Genomic DNA, 23,338 nt, shown 5'->3' on the forward strand with positions numbered 1-23,338 from the left:
AGTGATTTTCAAGAAAATGTAAACACAAAAATAGCACTTTTTCTTTAAGGCATTGACATATACAATACAGATTAACATATGAATGTGTATTCTCATAGATTGTAACAGAAACTCTCTGCCAAGATGAACAAATGTTGAACAATTCAATCCATATTTATCGCAAGCAATTCAGTGGGGCTCAAATCATGGGATGAAGTTTGCATCCCTATTCTTTTGGTTAAATGTAGTCGTATAATATTTTTATGCAATCTGTGTCTAAATCACTACGGCTTTAGAAAGATACGGAACTCAAGAGCAAAATGAGTTTGCCTTCTTTGTTCCAGTATTTATGCCAAGACAAAACATGAAGTTTAATGTAGCAATTGCATCCTGGAGAGATTCCCATGAATGCATCAGTGTGAAGACAAATAGGCTATTCATCGAGTTGGACTTCAGACAGTGACATCAACGACAATTAGCCAGGAAATCACCTCCAGGAAGTTGCATGAAAGAGCCATGCCAATGAACAGCTTTCAGATGTACAGACCTGGAAGAATAATTTTGGGAGCCATTCTGTGGTTTCAGAATGCTGTATTAGAAGGCTATGTTGCTTTTGCATTAGTATTGTGTGCTCAGTTATAAAATCTACATACACTCACATATTTAAAAGCAGTTTTCTTAAGCATAGTAAGAATAAGTAAAGACGCAGATCCAAATGGGAACAAATAAAATATTGCGCAACTGTTTCAAGAAATATGTTCCTAAATTTCCTCAGTTAATATCCACTGTTTCTTGCCGAATACCTTCAGAATTTTTACATATTTATTGTAACAGAAGAAGTCCTCCAAGTTTTGTAAGTTTTGATGGCCCATTCTCCTACCTTAATGTTTCTCTCCAACTAGCATTACATAATCAGGCTATACAGTAGCCTGTGAATTATTTACTGAACATGAATGTCCTTCATTTATTTTTCTGAACTTTCTTCCATTTTCTCTTTTCCCTTGTGAAATCTCACACTGTTTTTCATTTGGTTCCAAACTCAGTAAACTTTAATAGAGTTTTATTTCATTTTCATTTGCTGAAATAATTTAGCCCTGGAATATTTTGTCGTTGAGTTTCTTTCTTTCTCATAGTCAAAAGATCCTCAGTTCATTAGAACTAAACCATAAGTAGCAGACTTGTCTTTTAATTGCTTATTTACTTATTTATTTATCTAGTCAGTCAACATACAGGGTTAGTCAACATACAAGGGTTCTGGTCTCACTTTAGACAGTGTACAAAAATTTTAAAAACCTAATATAAATCACATCAGGGTTTTTTTAAACTATCACTGGAATCAAAACCCATACCACTTCAGAGCTTTGAACCAAAACAAAACACTCAGCAAAAGGGACTCAATCTCCCAGCTCAGATTACTATGGGAATGTCCAAGTGTTTAATATGTTATGAAAGGCCAACAGAGTCAGGCCATCCAAATCTCTGGGGATGCTGTTGCAGAGAGCAGGTAGAGTAATGGAGAAGACCTGCTCCTAGGTAAAAGATGATACTGTCTAATAGACAGGACTTAGAGCATGTCAACTCTGCCAGTTGGGATGAACAGACACAGGTAATCCCATAAGTAAGCTGACTCTGGTTCAAACGTCTTTATAGGGGGGGAAAAAACCCAGCATATTTGATTATCCACACAAGCCCATTAAGAGCCAGCCAGTACAGTTTACCAAAGAGTATTCATGAAATACCCAAAATGTGCCAGTGCATTTTGGACTAGTTGCACCTTCTGAATGTTCTTCAATGACAACCCTATTTGGGGGGCATTACAGGTAGTCCTTGTTTTATGACCACAATTGAGACCAGAATTTCTCCTGTTAAGCAAGGTAGTTGTTCAATGAGTTGTGCTCAATTGTATGACCTTTTTAGCCATGCTTGTTAAGCAAATCACTGCAGCTGTTAAGTGAATCATGCAGTCATTAAGCAAATCCCCCACTGATTTGGTTGCCAGAAGCTGGCTGAAAAAGTTGCAAATGAAAATCATGTGACCCTGGGACACTGCAATTGTTATAAATACATGCTGGTTGTTAAGCACCCACATTTTGATCAGGTAACCATGGGGTCAACCATCCCATAACTCCCGGCTCTTTAAATTTACCAAGAGTAAAGCAGAAGCAAAGTCAGCTCTGGGATTTTCCAACAAAAACTCCCATAGGTAAAACCCCTTTCCCCCATCCAAGCCACCCACAGATCATAGTTCACCATACATTCCATAGCCTCCCCCCCCTCCCTAGGAATTCACTGTCCTCCCATTTCTGTTTGGCAAAATGCAAGCTGGAGTAAGGTGCAGGCAACGATGGAGCCAAAGTCAGTTTTGACACATGGGGTTGCTGCATCGATTTTACACACAAGGACCAGTTGCAAATCATTTTTCCAGTGTGGTTGTAACTTTGAATGGTCACTAAACGAATGGTTGTAAGTCAAGGATTACCTGCACAGCAATACAAGTGAGAGTGGATTTAAGACTATGAGAAAGGCCATCCAATCCAGAAACGGGTGGAATTGATGTAACAAGGAAACCTGTGTAAAAGACTTTCCTAGCCATGACTGCCACTTGCAGAAGAACAACCTGCCTCCTGGAGTTGTAGGTGTTCTGTCATTGCAGGTTTCCAAGAAAAGTTGAAAAGTTTCTCTGGAATTGCTATCCTAATGAAAGGGCTAGGCTTGCTTTACTTTCAGCCTATGATTCTATAAGAGTGTGGAATCTCAAAATTTTAACAATAGGTTTCTGGCTATAGGTAGCCCTCACTTATTGATACCAGTTGGGACTGGAAACTCTATTGTTAAGTGACATGGTCTTAAGTTGAAAAACCATCTGACTGTGCAGCTTAGCAATGGCAGTTCTGCAGTCCTGGTTACCATTGTTAAGTGAGGACCATGCAGCTTTTTAAGCAAAGAGCTCACCTGTGTACAACTTGCAAATTCCTGTCAACTTCCCTATTGACTTGGCTTGTCAGAAGCCAATTATAAAAGTCATAAATTGTGATCACCTGATGTGGGATGTGGCAGTGGCTGCAAATGCAAGAAACCGTCACAACTACCATTTCTTTAGTGCCATCATAAGTTCAAATGTTTGCTGGATGAGTGGTTGTTAAACAAAGACCTCCTGAAGTGACATCTTTCCAGCTTTGTTATTTTTGGAAGAGATACCAAGCTAGTAGCTTGGCTTACTAGTCAGCCATTATTTATGGTCAGTGCTGTACTATGAATACTTTGAGGGAATGATAGGTTGAAAAGGATCTAAAAAGCCCTGAGATTTTCTAGTGCTTGCCCACCTGGATAATACTAACCAGTCAAGGACATCCACAAGGGACAAATTATGAAGCATGTGATATGACGTAAATTCTGCCCCTTATGGCATATGGTGGTGTGACATAAATACAAAATGTCAAGAGTTTGTTTTGTGAAATCATGAAGCCCATTTCATTAATTTGGTGTCATTATAGAGCTAACTGAAAGCGCCTATGCAAGCAGGTCCACCTTTGCTTAGGTTTTTGAAATCAGTGAAGCTCAGCTAGGGCTGCCCTCCCAGATGCACTGACCAAGTGCACCAGGTTTCTTTGCTGATAAAATTCCTAAGTAGAAATTCCTTTCCTAAGTGGAGGGAAGACAAATTTACCCTCCCCAAAACATGGACTTATAGTTTATTTTTTTTTTAAATGACTTTATAGCACAGACATGTCAAACACAAGGCCCGGGGGCCAGATCCGGCCCGCGAAATGGTTTCATGTGGCCCGCAAAGCCATCCTGGAAACAGTGAGGGAACGGCTCCCTCTGCCTTGGCCCTGGCCCAGAGACCCTCCTTCTGCCAGAGACCCTCAGATCTGTCCCACTCCTGCCCAGGCCCCCATAGGCACCCTTGATGCGAACGATGTAGAGCTGGCCATGCCCACCCAGTAGGCCATACGCACTCTAGCCACGCCCACTCAGTAGGCCATGCCCACCGGCCCCCTGAGGGCAACTGCAATGCTGATGCGGCCCTCAATGAAAATGAGTCTGACACCCCTGTTATAGCAAAATCAACAGAGATTTGGAAGAGAAAGATCATGTTTTACCCAGGAAGCATTTGGGAGCACATAAGAATTAAGTCGAGTTTCTCTAACCCCCTCCCTCTTTTGCCATGGGCATTCGTAAGCAAAGAGAATCTGTTAATGGCTACTATGCCATTGCCCCGTTTCTGTTTTGAATGAAATCACAAACCATTTATCGAAACTGACATGGCAAAATGCTCCATCTGGTTGGCTGGTGTAGGGGTGTTGCTTTATTCAACTACTGCTGCATAAAGAAGGTTGCAGGACCCATGAGAGATATGCATCATTTACCCTGGCTTGATCTGAATTTCTGGTTTCTTGCTTCTTGCTCTCGCCTTCCCCGTTGTTGTTTTTTCTCCTGTCTCCACAAGAAGCAGGTCCGTTGCAGTGCTTCCCACGCATTACTTCAGCTGTATCAATAGTGTTTAGTAGGTTGAAAATCTTTTTTTGATATTTTATTTCATTTATATATGTGTGCATACATCATGATGTATTCTGTCGGCATACTTTGCAGAAATAACTGCTGAAGTAATGAAACATTTACTGGATGGTACAGCATCAGACTGCAGATGGGGAGGCAGGAAGCATGGAATGTTCTTGCGCAAAATCCCTGTGGTTGGGTATTGTGTTAAGGAAGGCATGAAAGAATCTTTAAATGTATAAGGCCTTGCCTGATTTCAGAACTATTGCACAAAAAATAATTCTTAATCAAGCTGCTCTTTAGACTCTTACGTTTCATAGATTATACCAGTGAAAAGCAATGAAAAAGCAAGGCATAGTGGTCAGACTAACTGTAAATTTCTACCACAGGTTTTGTATATCTTCAGAGACTTGACCATCTATGGTATTTATAAGCAAACTTCTTCTCTCTCCAGTTTTCCAGTTATCAGCTGGGGGGAAAGTCAGATTTCAAACTTAGGAAACAAAGAGAAACCTGAAAACATGAAACTTCACCTTTCTCCAGTTGTTATCTGAGGAATCAGTATGATCCTGCATTTCAGTATCCTTAGCCAATTGCTGAAACCCTTCATATATATTGATACCAGCTATCTGGATAAAGAATCTCCTTGTTCTTGCTATACTAGGGTTAAGATTATTTATTTTCTCATAGAAAAACAAACACACAAAGAACTGCTATTTTAATGTTTGGATAGCTATGTGTCCAAAAAATAAGAAATAAAAAGCAGCAACAAAGCTACAATAACCTCTTAATTCAGATCTTAATTCCTTCGATTCTCCTACAGTTAGTAAAATGTTTTCAAAACTCAATTTGTATCTATTTACACTTCGGTTTTATAAGTTGCATTGGTTGCCAGTTTGCTTCTGGGTGCAATTCAAGGTGCTGTTTTTGACCTTTAAAGCCCTGCCTGGCATGGGACCAGGTTAATTCAGGAACTGCTTCTTCCTGGCTACATCTGTCTCTCCCAGCAGATCCGCCAGAAGAGGTATGCCCCAGGTCCTGTTTGCTAAGGAGGTCCATCTGGTAGGACCCAGAAGACACACCTTGTCTGCTGTACTCCCTGCTGTCTAGAACATCATTCCCTGGTAGTGAACTTAGCCCCATGGAATCAGGCCATCATTAAACGAATCTGGCTTCCCCCATTGACTTTGCATGTGGGAAGGTTGCAGATGATGATCACATGACTAAAAGACTGCAAGTGTCATAAATATATGCAATTGCCAAGCACCCAAATTTTGATCACATGATCATGGGGATGCTACAATGATCATAGGGGTGTGTGTGTCTGTGTGTGTCTGTGTGTCTGTGTGTCTGTCTGTCTATCCGCACACACACAGAAAGATGTAGCTACATTAATAGGGCTCCTCTCACTGAAAAATGTCTGCCCATGTTTAAGCATTAAATAATAGTAATAATTTGGAATATTCCATCTTTTTGGGTTGGTGAAGATATTTCTTTCTCATTCCTGTTTTGAGTTGCTGCAAAATAGCCACATGTATTTGAAATAATTTTATCTCTGAATAATATGTTTATTAAAGATAGTGGTAAAGAGCATGCCTGGATGTCTCTCTCTTGAAATAGTTCAAAAGCAACTAATAATATAGTTTAATTTCCTGCATGATCTTGAGCTATAAAGAAAGCAAGAAAGTTCAGTGCAGCTGTTCCAAAACCATTATCATCTGGTACTTCCATTGTATTATATTAATAATCTGAGTCTTTATTTTAGCAGCTGTTTGATCAGGTGTTCACATATAATCATTCCTAGACAATGTGAAAGGTCATTGTGTTTTGAATCTAACATACTCAGGAAAACTTCAAAGTGTGTTGTCCATTTTCTTTAGTTAAAACAAAAAAAGTAAAGGACAGAATGACTAGATAATAGCATACTGTCCTTTGTGTACTTTTATCAACATAATGTATTTTCCATTGGAGCAATATCTTGATGTGTTGTTAAAAAAAATCAGGAAAAAGGGAATGATCAATTCTCTGTTACCCTTTTGCTTTTGTAGATCATATAGTGTTACGTAGTTACTCTTGATATTTTTTTGGAGGAAAAAGGAAAAATACACTCAGTGAGTCAGTACCAATGTTTCAATAAATTCAGTTGAATGCAGCCAGAGACTTTTAATTTTGATTCGGGATACTTTTGTAGGAGGAACTGAAAAATTTAGAAGCATGTTATGGGTGTATACAACAACAAAAATCCTATTTATCTTGGCCCTTTTGCATAATAGTTACTGTTCAAAGCTAAGTCATAAACAGAGAAGCAAAAGGTTTCACACTGTGAAATGTAATACTAAAATATTTCTGGATTCCATGTGGTGGGAGGACATTTAACACTGCAAGAACAGTTGGTTTCACAGCCTCCCAGCAGATTCTTCAAGAAAACCAATATCGTTTTAAGTTTTTTTCCAAAGTAGCATGAGTTGCCAATCTCTGCAAATTTTTGAAACAGCTGTACTTTAGAAACACAATTCTCAACTTGATTTTTTCAATACATTCCAAAGTTAATGATATTGTAAGAAAAATAATGCTCTGTCAATTAAGCCTTTTAAAACAGAAATGTATTATAAGCTCCATTAATGAAGGTTACCTAGGAAATGAGAATACCTAGTAATTGTCAGGCACAGGAAGTCAGGAGCCAGGATTCAATTCAAAAACACTATGAGTTTATTCCATCATCTATAAAAATTGGAAAATTGGCACCAGATAAAAGTCAACAGACTTCAAGGGAGGGGCTGACATAGGCCTCTTACGATGGCATAATGATTCCAAACTGATGATATATTTGACATCACCCTTGGGCTTAGCCTGATCATCTCCTACAGTAATAGCTGAAAATTATATAAAACAAAATTTAACTTCCCTCAGAGTTGTATAAAATAAGCTTTGTTGTCTCAAATGAAAAATAATCAAGAAGAATATTGGGATATTCTTACCCATCAGAATTCTTTAAAATACATTTTACAAGTATAAATACTAGTAGGATGATGTTCCTCATGATTGAAATGCTATAATTAAAAGGCCATGAAAGTTCAATAAGAGTGGAAAGTTTTTTCTCACTTCTTGTATTCATCATCACTTCAAAATAAAGGGATTGACTTTATGTCATCGGTATCACAGGGTTTGTTTTCTCCTGTAGTATGCTATAAAATGCATTTTGATCATAAATTAATCAGATAATTCCTTTGATCAGATAATTTCCTTGATATATCACATCAAAGTGAACTCATTCAGATTTATATGATTAATGTTGTTTTCATAACTATTTGAGTAAATTCAATTTAGTCTTTTGTTTTTAGTAACATCAGTAATGCAAAAAAATTGTACTGTGGTTATATATAACTAGAATAATTAGAAATTCTGCACTAATGTAAATACCAGTTTCATTATTGGTAATATATAATGTTGGAAACCACTCCTATTTTCCGTTTCAGCTTTATAATATACATTTTGGTAGTCTTCCATAATAGCTTTATTCCTCACCAGAAGGATTTATCCATTCAGAATGAGTGGATGCAGCATATCAAATAATACTTGGAAATACAAGCATCGAAGATCAGTTTTTTTTTTATTTTCTGCTTTGAAAGAGAATAACCACCATCAAGTGATATCCTAATGGATGCTAACATTTGTCTTGCTCAATAGAACATTGCGATGACACTTTTAGGTTATTGTAATAGGACAACATAGTTGATAAATTTTGATTTACTTCTTTTCTGCATGGATTTCCAGGTGGAGATTGAAAAATTGGACTACCACCACTATTTGCCACTGTTTTTCGACGGATTGTGTGAAATGCAATTTCCTTATGAGTTTTTTGCTCGCCAAGGCATCCATGACATGTTGGAGCACGGTGGGAACAAGATCCTTCCTGTCATTCCTCAGCTCATTATTCCAATAAAAAGTAAGTCTGAAGAATGAAATGGGGTCTAGGGTTTGGAGGCTGCTAATTAAGGAATAAAATATGGCGGGCCTTGTATTTCTACTAGATGATAAACTTGAGTCAGTTCTAAGGCCATAACCAAAGCCCAAAGAACTGTGTTGCCTGACTTGTTCTTTTCTTACTCTAATGCTAACCATGGTGCAGTATATAAGTTGTTAAACTACTTTTCATTCTTGTTTTTATATTCCTCAAACTAAGATATGAGAACACTGTAAAACAGACATGTCAAACACAAGGCCCGGGGGCCGGATCCGGCCCGCAAAGTGGTTTCATGCGGCCCGCGAAGCCATCCTGGAAACAGTGAGGGAACGTCCCCCGTTGCCTTGGCCCTGGCCCAGAGACCCTCCTCCTGCCAGAGACCCTCAGATCCATCCCACTCCTGCCCAGGCCCCCATAGGCACCCTTGATGCGAATGATGTAGAGCTGGCCACGCCCACCCAGTAGGCCATACGCACTCTGGCCACGCCCACCCAGTAGGCCACACCCACCCAGGCCACACCCACCCAGCCCCCTGAGGGCAACCGCAATGCTGATGCGGCCCTCAATGAAATTGAGTTTGACACCCCTGCTGTAAAAGAAATAGTTTGCAGTACCTCAACTTTTTTATTTTGCTATTTTGAGCAGCTTGGTTATTTTTCTTTCTAAGTCAGGTTTTCCCGCATCAGGAGATAATTTTCTATTTCTGATAAACATCTTTGTGCTCCTTAAGATAGGCAAGAGCCACTGCCTGCCTGCATTATTCTTCCATACCCTTCCCTTTTTCCTTCTTCAATATAATGCAAATTGATAAATCTTGGTGTATTGATCATAGTTCATGATTATATTTGAACCTCAAACTATAATTTCAGGACACAAGCATTATTTGGGGGATAGTGAAATGACCCTTCCTTCTTTTGAAATACGCCAGGTTTTGGATTCAATATAGGTAGTCCTCAACCTATGACCAGAACTGGGACTGGAACTTCTGTTGCTAAGCGATATGGTCATTAAGTGATGCAGTCATTACGGGAGTTGTGCTGGTTTTACCTTTTTTGCCATAGTTATTAAATGAATCTGGCTTACCCCATTGACTTGGCTGGTTGGAAGCTGGCTGGCAAGGTTGCAAATGGTGATCACATGACCCTCAGGATGCTACAACTGTGATAAATACATGCCAATTACCATGTGCCCAAATTTTGACCACATGACCACAGGGACACTGTTATAAATTGGTAAAACAGTTAAAACATTTTAAAATATTTTGGTTGGTCTAAAAAGAAACATATTGTTGTGCTTATGTCTGCACAGCACTTATAAATGCTAAGAGATCACCCGTTTTCTATGCATAAGCACAGAGCCTCTCTCCAAGGACAATTTCTCAATCTTATATTTTAGATAGGCAAATATAGAGTGGTACCTTGCTGGTTTGGTCTGCCTCTTGTGTACAAGTTACTACAATGCTCTGCTATGCTTTTGATAATAGCCAAGGTTGCTGTTAGAGAAAGAAATGCATGGCCAATCAAAGAGGCACCTGGGATACTAGGGCTCTGAAAGGGGAAGACCATGGCATAATCTGTTCTCTCCCATAAGGGCAACCTGCTGGCATCTTACCATACAATGGGGCTCCCTCTGGCAGGAATCCTTAAGAATGCCAGATTAGTCTCTGCCACCGCAGCCATGGCAATGAGTTTAGGAATAGCTAACTAGGCTGAGATGGAGCTGCAGTGGCTGCCATGAGGCTGCCTCATCCGGTTTGCTCGTTGTAGGTGGGCAGAGGTGAGCTGATGTTTCTGTTTCAAGACAGCTCTCTCTATTGAGAGAGCTAGTATGCACACATGTGGGTGTTAAGCTCAGAAAATCTGAAGCTGGAGATGGCAGTGAGGCAAGAGTCTGCTAGAACAGGGGTCCCCAACCCCCAGTACGTGGACTGGTCCGGGGCCACAGCATGCCAGCAACCAGGCCGCACAAACAAGCAAAGCCCCATCTGCGGGATGCAAGGCAGCACACGAAACCACACCCCCTCTGGTCTGCAGAAAAACCTCTCTCCAAGTAACCGGTCCCTGGTGCCCAAAAGGTTGGGGACCTCTGTGCTAGAACAAGCCTGCTGCTCAGATAACCAGTGGGAAATCTTATTAAGAGGATAGTGCTTTGAACAGGCCTGCCACAAAATCCATCTATTGACACTTCAGAAGCAGAACTCAAGAAACTTTTACAATAGTCTGGGCTGCCAGGAGAGCTCAACTTCCTCAGGCTGGGGGCTGTAGATATCTTTAACAATAACACTCATTGTCTCTGCCCGGCATGGCCATAATTTCTCCCTAGCGTAGCCCTTTTATGTTTCTACTGACATGAAAAATGATTGTCAGAACTGCTGGTTGCCTTGTTTAGATAACATGCCTGATAAATAACTTGGTGATTTAATTAGGCAGCTTATCAGGCCTATAGCAGAGTATCTGGAGTTTTTGATAAGTGCTAGTTTGCACAAACTATAAAACCTTTGCCCTGGATTTTTTTTTTAAAAAAAACCACTTTGTAATATATTCCTGATTTAGAAACAATATTTTGAAATTGATGGTGCTAATTGTAATATTTCCGAAGTGCAGTGTGTTGGGTTATTATTTTTTATCAATGGTTAATTAAGCATGAGAGCAATCTAGTTTTTGTTGTTCGTTTATCTTGGGCTGCCGGTATATGCTGGAATTACTGAAGACTCACTAAGATTAGTTCTTCTGGATGTCTCAGTAAAATAAGTGGCAGAAAAATCTGTTCCTGACTCTAGTGTCTTTGCTACTGGGTATAAGTCACACAACATAAAAATGGTTTAACTTCATTAATTTCTCTGTATTTAAATTATTTTTATTTTCTTTTGGTTCATGTGCTTCCTTAAATGCATTTTCAGTATATCGCAGTTCAAGAACTGATCAATATTTTATATTAATTTACCTAGTGGCAAAATACTTTATTTTCCTAAAAGTCAAATCATTTATTCACTTTTTTACATTTTAAGGCCACTTTTTGATTCTGTAAATAGAACAAAATTTGGGGTTCACTTAAGGATTTGTTTCATGACAGGTATCTTGTCTTTATGATATAGGCTTTATATCAACACAATATAATGCATGTTAATTGTACAGTTTAAGAAAAGGTTTGCTCACAGGCAAGTAACAACGAGGCAAAGGTGCAAGATGACTGCATTACTTCAGGTTGATAGCCATTGCCCAAGTTTAGCCAAAAGGAAAATGTGTACTTTGCTTTATGCAGATGATATTGTTCTTTCTTCCATGTAACAAATAAGATTTGAAATACCAACTTCAACAATTAGTCAAGTATTGTCAAGGTAACCAACTACAAATGAACTGTGATGAAACTAAAATTCTGAGGGGGAAAAAAGTAACTGGAAGATTCAAGATCATAGGATAACTCGAGAATTTTATCTATCTGGGCATTTTGGAGAAATACCAAGGCCCAGTAGTGGAACTGGGGAGGGTGTTGGAGGAAAAGGCCAAAGGAGTAGTGGCATAAGCAATTGGGGCCATGACTTCTAAGGTGGCAGAGTGGCTCCAACAGATCCCAGGAATAACATCAGAGCTCTCTATCCAGGAAGAATGCAGTGCTAGGAACAGCTATGATCCTGCACAAAACCCTCAAATTCCCAGGCCTCCGGTAGAGGACTTAAGATTAAGGAACACACTACCACTCCAGGCTCTGGTTCTCAATAGATGCTTTACTCAATGTAAAGCTACTACAGGTTAATTCAGCCCAGTAATAATACTTCAGTTATGGAACATGCAGCAGTAACAAGGCTTTGTGAAGAACAAAATAGCAAAATCTGACCAAAAAAGGGTAACATTTCTTGCCTATTGTTCCATTGTTAGACTAAATCACAGAGGTTTACACAATTTCTCAGACACATGACTTATATAAATGTGTTTCCTTTTTTGATAATTTATTAAAAAGGGGAATTAAAGTATTATACATACTTGTCACTATAATATAAAATATTAAGCACTTCTTTAATTACATTGGATCAAGAGCAGCACCAACTAGGATACATAAAAGAGGTACATTCAGATTCAAAGGACAGTGTAAGTGTAAAATTCATGCAAATATTAAAGATGGCATAAAAATCTGGGCTTTTCCAAATGTTAGCACTGAAGCAGAAAGATCTTTCCCATCCCTCTATGACAAGATCTGTTTTTTGGCTCCTCTTCCAAATTAATCATTACTGTACTCCTTTAGTCTCAACCCCAAGCTACAAATTTTAATGATCTGGCACCTACAGTAGGGGATTCCAGCTTGCAGATGGGCACAATTTCAACTATATAGCCATCAGTGGTGCAGAAAGTGACCTTGTTGCCTGACCAGGACAAGGAACCAGATGTACTCATTCTGTGATCATTAGCTATAATTGAGCTTAAGTCAGGTTGTTGGAATTTTCTGAAATGATCAGTTCCAGGGAGTCTTTAAAATAATCTCTCACATATAAGAAGTTTTTATCTGTGACAATATATTATATTTTTAATGTCTTTTTTTGTTTTAATGGAAAATGTATATTTTCTCTTTCTGCCCAACAATTGCCTGTAAAGTATCTGATAAAACAATCCACAGAGTAAATTTAAGAGCAAAAAACAAACAAACAAAATGGTAGCTGATGAAGCTCCTGTCTAGAAGAACGGTTTAACTTGTCTTCCTATATCAATGCTGCTGCTTGATTAACTGATGCTCTTTAGAGATTCTGAATCTGCGTCAGCCATGGGAGAGATTCCAAGGCTGTCTCAGAAGAAGCGCTACCCAGCAATTTGGCTGGATAAAACTTACATCCCAAAAATGCAGGAAGGGAGAGATGTGCTTCTCACTCATGTAGCTAGATATTCTATGAGCTCCTTTCAGTGGCGTAGCGTGGGGGGTGCAGGGGGGGCCGGCCGCACCGGGCGCAACATCTGGGGGGGGTGCATTAGATGCATTTTACTTTAATTACATCAGTATTTTCATAACAAACAATACATGTGCTTAGGGGGTAAGGGTTTCTTTAACTAATCTAGTGGAAGAGACTCGAGTGCTAAAATCCACGGGTTAGGGGGCGCAAATTACTTCCCTTGCCCCTGGTGCTGACAACCCACGCTACGCCACTGGCTTCTTTCCCTACCAAGCAGTAACAGTGGGAGGCCATGATTTAAAATTGCCACCTTCTTCAGTTCATAGATGTCATTGCTGTGTTGTTTTTTTAAAGAAAACATAACAAAATGCACACTTCATTCATTTTCAGTGTGGCTAGAAATAAATCCAAGTAGTCACAGTAATAGAAGGTATTACACTGCACTTTAATACTGTCTAAGGAAACGGAGCTTCATCACAATTTCAACTAGTGCAATATAGGAAATATAGCTTTATTGCATTTTCAACAAGCACAATACTTATTTATTGAGTTAGAAATGAACCAGCTTTATTGCAAATAGCTGACTGTTAACCTGCGCCACGTTTGGAAATATTTCTCCTGCAACAGGGTAAAAACTCAGTTGAACTCGAAGGGAGAAAAACAGTTATTTTAAAGAGATTGGATATAGAGAAATGGGTGAGCCAAAATAAGTCAGCATCTTTAAAATATTTTCTTAATGATTCTGAATTAATTTAATGCAAGCAGGGCACCATTCTGTTTGAGCCAAAGGCTATATTAACCTTTCAACATTGTACAAGAGGCAACACTACCGAAAATATTTCACATTGTGTCTTTGAATTAAGTATTGCATCCACCAAACTCTTTAGAGCTTTCTAGTTTTCCAGAATGAAGACCTAGAGGTTTCCTATTGGGACTGTTGGCAAGAGGCACAGTCCTGTTCCTTTCACTAATGATCTCTAGCCTCTCCTCTCTCCAAAATGATGGGTTTGAATGAAATCATTGAGAACCCATAATTTAAGGAAAATTGGGTAAAGGACAACTCCTCTTCCCATTTCCCAAACTCATGTGTTTTTCAAAACCGTGGCATGTTTTCCAACATGGAAAACTGCATTTATATCATTTTTTAAAGGCAGGGGTAATTGAGAAGTTGCCAATCCCTGTCAGTCCAGACTTTCTTGCTGAACTAAATTGGGAGAAGGCACTCAAAAAAAAACAACCTTCAAATATGTTGAAATAAACAGGCTGCATGTAGTAGGATGGTTGTTGAATAGTCAGAACTCCTGCAGTTACAGCTTCACTGGGGTTTTGTCAGCCTATTTCTGACTGATTGCTGAATATGGGAATGGATTCCTGGCAGAGGGAAAAACTCTGGCAAGTGAACTAAACTGTGCAGAGAAAGAGATTGCTTAGCTAGGCTTGCCACTCTTTTGCGCGACTGTGAGAAAAGCAAGAGAAGACGAGGTCAAAAGGAAGAAGGACGAGAGTGAAGGACAAGCGAAAGGGGAGCCTGGGAGCTGGAGGAAATTTGGCACTTCTTCCTTTTCATCCCGTTCTATTATTTGCAGTATTCACACTTACCTATTTTTGCATTATTTTTCCCTTCTAGTCTCCTTTTGGAGCTTGACATCTGTAATAGATAGAATGTGGGGAAAAGTTTTTGTTTGTTAGTTGGGGACTTTGCACATCGCAACTGTGCAACTGTCATATGCAATGGAGCTTTTCACAATAATCTACAGCTGGTGACCTTTACTCCCTACTATATCATGTTGGAGTGGGAAGCAGGAGCAATGAAGAAATTTGAATTTAGGTTCACGTTTGAAAATATAATTTTGAAATATAAAGGAGAGCACAACATTATTTTGTTTTGAATGAAACCTGGAATGGAACAGGACAAAAGGTGTTACTGATTTCAGGAGCAAAATCCAGCTGCTTGACACTACACAGAAAATTCTCAAGTGGGCAAGATAGAATCCCTATTTATCATTTAGGTTTTTTTAAAAAAACAAAATAAAATAAAATAAAGTCTACAAGCTTTTCTTTGTGAACATTTCTATCATTGTTCTTTTCTCCGAATAGTACCAATTGTTAATTGAAAAGAATAAAATGATTTCTAAGCGAGCAAAAATAAACAGGCTAATTGTTAGAGCAGAATGTCTCGTCAACCTTCATCCTTTTGCCTTTTCAATTCCCTTGGTAGTCCCACTGCTACTGGTGATACGTTTTCCCCCTCCTTTTTATTTCTTCTCTTTCTAGGGGGAGTGGGGTGGGTAGGGGTGGGGGTGGCAGGAACCAGTAGGACAGACAGCAAGAAGGAATAATCAACTGCATTCTTGGGGTTACTGAAGAGTCAGCACAAATTGTGGGAACAAATAACACTCAGACAAGGCAGTGTTTTATAACATTGGGACTGCAATCCATCTCTGGGTTCCTTCAAAGCCAGGCTAATAAAGGCCCACTTACAATCCCCTGCAGAGTACAGTTTAATTAAATTTGTCTATTAGAGAATTTCTCCCCTCCTCAATATGTTCTTGAAATTAATTCTTCTGTTTTTTGCTTGTCTCTTTTCGTTCATCCAAGATGCGCTGAACCTTCGAAACCGACAGGTCATCTGCATCACGCTCAAAGTCCTTCAGCACCTGGTGGTGTCAGCTGATATGGTGGGGGAAGCTTTAGTGCCCTATTATCGTCAGATTCTCCCTATTTTAAACATCTTTAAGAATAAGAATGGTGAGTGATCCTAGCAATGCCGTGTCTTCAAATCCTTCAGTATAGAGGGGCTCAAGGCAAGCCTGAATAACAATGTAGTAAGAATTTACTATAGTATACAAACTAAAATATATTTGGCACTTTCTCCTCTTTTACTCTCCAGGGATGCTGTGAAATTAACACCAGCATTTATTACTTCTTATGTATAGAGCTTATTTAACACATTACAGAACCACTGGAGCAGTTCTACCATCTTCCACTAATTAAAATTACTGTAGCATTGTTAAAATGCATGGATAGACTGTATTTTTTTCCCTTTTTAGTAAACAAATCAAGCATTGGCTTTTTAATTTGTCATGAAGGTTGGGTACCTCCACACGAGAATTCTGCGCAGCTGTGAATGTCAGTCTTGAGATCTGAATTGATTTATTTGCAGCTCATCTTTTTTATTAGCTGAATGATTATAAAACTAGTTTTATAAAACTAGCTTCTGATTGGAGGGAACCTCTGTTTCAGCCCCCACTTCTAGTGGGTTGAATGTAACTAGCTAGCAGAACCTTCAAGAGAAAAGTGCCTTGTCAGCTTTGCTGCTCCCCATAGGAATTTAGCAAGGCTGAAACAAACAGGTTCTATCAATTTTTTGTTCCCCGCCCCCTTCCATGGAGGATGTTCATTCCCCCATGACTGGAATGAAAGACTTCGGAATTGCTTCATAATCTGCATTGATTAGGGCAGGACAGGGTGGCGATTTTCAGCTTTATTCAGTGATCTCAGTGTTTCTGAGTCAAACCATTTCCAAGTTGCGTTTGTAGTTTAGAGTAGAAGCAACTTTGATGTAATACCATTACAGTGCTTGCAATGGGTTGATTCAGTTTCAAGGGCAATGTGCTCATTTAAAATTTCATTATAAAATGGTCAAGCAGTTTGGTGATGATGGTAAACGGAAGAGTTCAGTAAACAAAAAAATCCCTGTTTATCACACTCCAAGTGTGTATTTTTAAAAAACTTCTTGACTTCTTAAAATGAAGGGAACTTTACATGCATGCACCTAAGCAGCTTGCCTTTTATCAATCTTGTAAAAATATTTATATGGCATATAATGTGAATGGGTTGAAAGTTGAAAACTTATTCTGTCATTCTCTTTGCATATTGAAGCACATTAAGGTACCATGATTACAAAGCATGCTAATCAATTATATGACTTGGCAGTTGTCCATAAAATCTCTAGTATTTCAGTTTAGATGCTTTAATAATAACTACATTGGTCATCACCCTTTAAAACTCATATTGCCACAGTATACCTTTTTTTCCTTTATTCAAATTTACTTCATATATTTTAAAAAATGATTAATGGGTTATAAAAAAGGGTTGATGCATTGGCAGTAGTTATGAAGAAAAAGCTTCTTAATGAACCAGAATCTCTAGATTTGGGTAACATGTCCATTAGAGAATAATATCTGATATAGCTAAAAGAATGTGACATAATGCTAGCCATGTGCAACAATAATCTCTCAGTTTTGAACCATACACAAAATGACTATACAAGTAGTTTTCCTATTCCCTTGAACAAATGTTACAGATTGTTCATTTCTTATTACATTTGTGTACTTTGTGTTTTGCTTTTCTGAAAAAAATATGTTTTCAAATAATTAGTGCCTATTTATTGGATCTTACAGGGAACAATACTAATACTTTTAGGTCTTGGACTACCTTCTGGATTTTATGAATCAAACATCAAATCCTAAATGGCTCTTCTGAAACTTTTAACCACCAAAGTTTATGCTTAGAAATTAATATTTCAGCCTATAATACAGGTTTGCTCTGATCAAATAATTATAATTATGCAAAAAAGGCAATATGGTTTTACAATAGGTATATCTTTGTTGTATTATATTACCATTCTAACTTATCATCAGCTAGTGAAAGCACAATAGCTAGCCTTCCTGGTTTAACATTCAATTTTCATAGGTTTGTACCTGAGGCATGAATTAAAGCTGTTGTCAACAGTATGATATTATTCAGTGTCTTTCTTGAAATTAATAAGGTATAACCTGTGAGCAGTTTTTCTTAAGTTCTCTTCATATTTAACAGTATCATGATACAAGTATTTGTTACCATCTGTTGTTGTTACTATAGTAGTAAGAGTCTTGTTATGTTATTCATATTTTAAATATAAATTCATTAAGTCACCTAACTTAAAGGTAAGAAGGTAAAAAGTAAAAGTAAAATATGCTTTAATGTTTTGTATGCAGAAAGCAGAAGATGAAAAGAGATCAAATAATATCTTCAAAGCTTAACATAAAATTCCATCAAGCCTCATGCTGAATGGATATTACATCAGCATAGGGAGCAGAAATTACTTTGATAAGTGTTAGATAGCTGTGCCAAATGTTTGTGTTTTTAAATATAATGTTGTCGGATGAATGAAAACATCGGGATTGTCCTTTAGCAACTATTATATGGTGCCAAATAAAAGCAGTCATAATGTCTTTATGAGCTTTTAGAAAGCAGAAACATTTTGTCATCAGTATATTTTATTCAAGTGATCAATAATAGCTTGTGAAGTGCTGTGCAGATTAAATGATGCAGAATTTTAAAACAAAGCCCTATAAATCTCAACTGTAGGAAGAAAACAACACAGATGAAAATGGAATGAATTTGATCATTTTGTTCTTGATCTCCTCAAACAGACACTCTTGATGAATTTAATCATTTTTGTTCTGCTTTCTTGATCTCCTCAAACAGACATTATTGTTGGTCAATAAAATGGTGGCACATTCAATAAAAGTTCAATGTCAAAAAAGTAATGTCCATTGGAGATAAATAAGCCAGAGGGATGATTCAATAAATGCTGGATATATATGTCTTCCACAAATAAATTTATGAAATGTTTAGCATGAAAATGTGCACGACTATCCAGGTATTTCATTTGTTAGGTTATGGGAGACAGTGACAGTGTTCATACACAAGTTAAGCATGAAATTGTTTCATTTAGTGGATCCTCTGAATATGTGCTACTGTAGAGAGTCTCAATTATAGCCTACAAGCACAACTTAGTAAACCCCACTCTAACGTGTTGCTTAAATCCGTATGAGATCTTAATCTAGTGCAGGTAAAAACATGAAACAAGTATCTCTGCTCTTCACTTTGTTTTCACCCCTCCCAGATATGTGAACAGTAAATGTAAGATTCAAAAAGTTAAGAAGGGCAATGGCATGTCTTTTTTTGTTTTTTGTGTCGCCACAAACTTTTTTTAAAAAAAAAAGTATTGCAGAAGAGGCAGGGAATAGCAGTTGGATGTCATCTTGCATGCATTTCCAGGATAAATATCTTAATCCACGCGGAGTGTGTCAGGTGGACATGGTCAGAGACTCCCTTTGTGGTTACAGAAGATTTACAATCCCAATGATGCAATGCAGACTTGATTTGAGTGTCAAGTATTAAATTGGAAAATACTGATCAGACCAACACTCTGCTCCTGAACACCATCATATTAAAAACAAGTTATATTGAATTTAAATCCATTGAATTCATTAGTACTTTCATTAATCTATTGGCCTCCTTATTTTTTTATTTTTTATGACATGTCTACCTGCTATCAGTTATATTCCTATGTGGATAGTAAGGAAAACATATATTTATAGTCTGTTGTAGTGCCAATAAAAATGTTACCTGCTTTATTAAAAAAATTAAGTCTCAGGATTAATTCCTTGCATTTTTCAGGTTATATTAGATTTAGGAACATTCCCTATTCTATGAAGATCTATTACCAAATCTAAGTAGGAGATACCAGCTAGATGGATAAAATGTTCAAGCAGCATAAGATGGTTTCTTATGGACTGAATAGAAGTGAAATGAAAAAAAATCATTATTAATTCATATGCCAGGTCCTCTAATTAAGGTAGTCAAAGAACCTTTATTCATATGGTTTTCATTGCTCTGAAAATATTTTTAAGCCTAGTCTGGGCATAGGGCACAAGACAGAGGCAAGAAATTCAGAGAGTTTTAGGGAAAATAGAGGACATATAAAGAAATGATTCACTTTTTACAGTGTTCAGCTATAGAAGAAGGCAGAAAGAGAAACAGAGATTCATGCTGAAATGAAGAAAGACTATAGCAAAGAGAGATGTATTTGCAAGGTGTAACTTTCAGATACTATACATGTGCTAAATGATGATACCTTAAGCCCAGGTATCACTAAACAAAAAATAGAATATTTTTGGATTGGTGGGGGAGTAGAAGTGTACAACTTGTGTACAACACTGGTCCTATACCATCAGTGTTAGATGCATCCTCCAACAGTTGGGAGGAAAGCAAGAGCTACATTTCTTCTAAGTGACTTTAGTATAAAAGACAAGAGCAACAGAGCAAAGCAAGAACCAGGTGAAATTCAAGGTAGCCCAAGGTAGCCAAAAAGGTGAGGGTTTCTTTCTCATTTGATAAGAGGTTCTTTTTCCCCCTGAAACAAAATTATCACTAGCCAAGGTAATTCTGCCTTAGGGAAAAATGGGGAAGTCAGGGCAAACCACCCACCCCCCAAAAATACAAAAACAGGTGATCTGACCCCTGTTAGATAACAAAGAAATTTCAGAGAGGAGCAGATGAGCCATTGATAAGCTTAAGCCCTTTGCTCTAATTAATAAATTGAATGGTGCAGGAAATATCATGGTTCTAGCAACATTGCATTAGAAAGTTAGCCTTTCTTATACCCACTATTGTTTTACTGAGACCCAACTATCAAAGATGCAAATGGAGGTCGAGGGGAATGTCTTCTCAACCTTAGTAAGGAAAGGTCACCTTTGGTTTTTTCCTAATGCCATTTACACACACATACACACACACACACACACACACACACACACACACACACACACACACATTAGATGTAATAAATTCATGCAAACCTTGAGCCAAATTGGGAGTGTAATTTAGAAAGGGGGAAACCAATTGCATAACAGGACTTATTCCCATTTAAGTAAGTTTAGGATTGTAATTTTACTCAACTTTCATAAGTATCTGTATTTAATACATTCAAAGAGCTAAACACTTTCCATTTATTCTTGCTGTATAATTTGTAATTACTGGATAATTTCTTAAATAAGAATATGGTATTAGTCTGCATGAGACAGAACTGACTTAGTGGTGATTAATTTAAAGTTAATAATACTTAGCAAGTTCTTGTGATGTGCTAAAAGCCTAATTAAAATGTGTTCAGCATTTTAAGTAACGGAACAAAAGAAAATAAGAGAGTAAGTGGAGTCAAAGTAGGTGCAATCTTTCAATAAATTCAACTACATGCAGCTATTTTAAGACAGTTCTGATAAATGCAGAAGGCAGAATGATATTAGTGACTGACTACAAAGTCCTTCATTTGTACCCAGCAGTTGCGAGGTCGGTATTATTTAGCACACAAGTCTTTTAAAAACCTTAGCCAAAATAAAGTTTGGATCACTTTGTACATCTCTATTATATATATGTAGAAACACACACACACACTAAGAATAGATGAGTCAACCAGAACAACAATATTCAAAAGCAACAAGTTGTCATTTTAACTAACTTGGGATTTAATATGATGACATCTTTGCCCACAGGCTATTTACCTGAAAGCATTCAAGCACCTGTAGATGCTTTACTTTAGGGCAGACTGGAACCTTCACAGTTCTAAACCTTTTTGAAGGCTTTAATATTATAAAACTTTATCCAAGTAGTTTCAACATTTCCCAGCAATATATTTTGAAGTAGTCCTTCTGTAACTCTTTAAGACAATGATAGCAGGCATGAAAAAAAAAATCAGCCTCAATATTGAGGATGTGCTAGTTTAACTTAAAAATAAAAATAAAAAATCCAAAAAATATTTAAAATTAAAAAAAATCACCACCCTCCGTCTACTTCTGGGTTAGCAGAGCTGTTGGCATAGCTCATTGGCCAGATTAATTACCCTCTTTTGTGAATGCTGCATTTTATATACTGCTATTAAGATGTGTGTGGATTTTATTGGGAAGGGATTGGATTGGACTATATACTATCATTAATGACCACATAAATAGATCTTCTTCTGGATGATCTGTCCTCAATTTGATTCTTCAGGTCTTCCAGTAATCCACTCAACCCTGCTGTAATTGATTTCATCCACCTTCTTCTGGCTGACCTATATTTTTTTTTACTTCCACCTTTTCCAGCATTATGGACTGCTCAAGAAAGCTATACTTTTGCCTATGTCCAAAATGATCATTATCATCTTTGTCTGTATAATATGACATGAATCAATATTATATAGGTGTCATGTGTAATACTCTAATACAGGTCATGTGTAATACTCTCGACCTCCGGTCCATGGATCGGCACCGGTCTGTGGCATGCTAGCAATCGGGCCGCACAAACAAATGAAGCCCCATCCACAGATGCAGTCAGCAGACAAAACCACTCCACCTCCAGTCCATGGAAAAACTTTTCTCTAAGCAACCAGTCCCTGGTGCCCAAAAGGTTGAGGGCTGCTGTTCTAATAGCAAGCACACGTTGTTATCCATCCAGTGAATAAGACTCACAGATTCAGTAGGAGTCAAGTCAAAACAACAACATAAAGACAAGATTTTTGAAGAGACACAAGAGAGTGAAGAAAAGAAGAGGCTGAAAGAGCTAAATGACAACAGACTCGATAGAAAATAACAGAGACTAGGCTATGGGTCAGACAAATAAATTGAGAGGTAAGGAAGAAGGAGCTGAATAAATTTAAGCCTTCCTACTTGCCCTCCAGTCTGCCATAGGCAGAATTTAGAGATGTTAAAATTCATTGATTCACGCCAATATCAAAGAATCTATTGTATTATTAACAGTTTTGTCCAGATATAGAAAGACAGCCGCTCTAATATTTTGATTTTGTAAAGCAACATTGTACAGAAATAATCGCCGGATTGCATTCACGTCTGGCTGAACCAATCCAGAATTAGCTGTCTTGATGTCTTGAATCAATCTGATGAGGAGTGATTTGAGTGAATCTATTTCAAACTGAATCACCCCTTTGAACCTGGGCATAGCCCTAATAAATACATAAGGGAAAATCCTCTCTTCCTTCAACTCTTTAGAACAGATCAGCAGGCAAGCAGAGAAATTGCCCTATCTGTTCTGCCCCATGGCTGAAGGCAGGGTAATAGAATACTACTTCCGCCTTTTATTCTCTAGCTGTTCTCTCACTTCCTTTATAGTTAAGGAAGTAGCTTAATTCCAGCTGCAGCTACACTTCAGTACATTATGAATAATTGAAATTATGCAGTCCAGAATTTCTTATGTCT

The 23,338-nt window shown here is 37.9% G+C and overlaps 1 protein-coding gene across 2 annotated transcripts in view; it reads left to right on the top strand.

Moving 5' to 3' along the window:
- The window catches only part of PACRG (parkin coregulated), a 263,658-nt gene that overhangs the window by 130,835 nt on the left and 109,485 nt on the right, over nt 1–23,338 (top strand). For both annotated transcript variants that reach the window (XM_083373098.1, XM_083373097.1), the window contains 2 exons: nt 8,254–8,425; nt 15,918–16,067. In XM_083373098.1, coding sequence (XP_083229224.1) covers nt 8,254–8,425; nt 15,918–16,067 — 322 coding nt within the window. The remainder of the gene's footprint in view (nt 1–8,253; nt 8,426–15,917; nt 16,068–23,338) is intronic.

Source organism: Vipera ursinii (genome assembly GCF_947247035.1).
Source record: "Vipera ursinii genome assembly, chromosome: 1".
Taxonomy (NCBI): Eukaryota; Metazoa; Chordata; class Lepidosauria; order Squamata; family Viperidae; genus Vipera; species Vipera ursinii.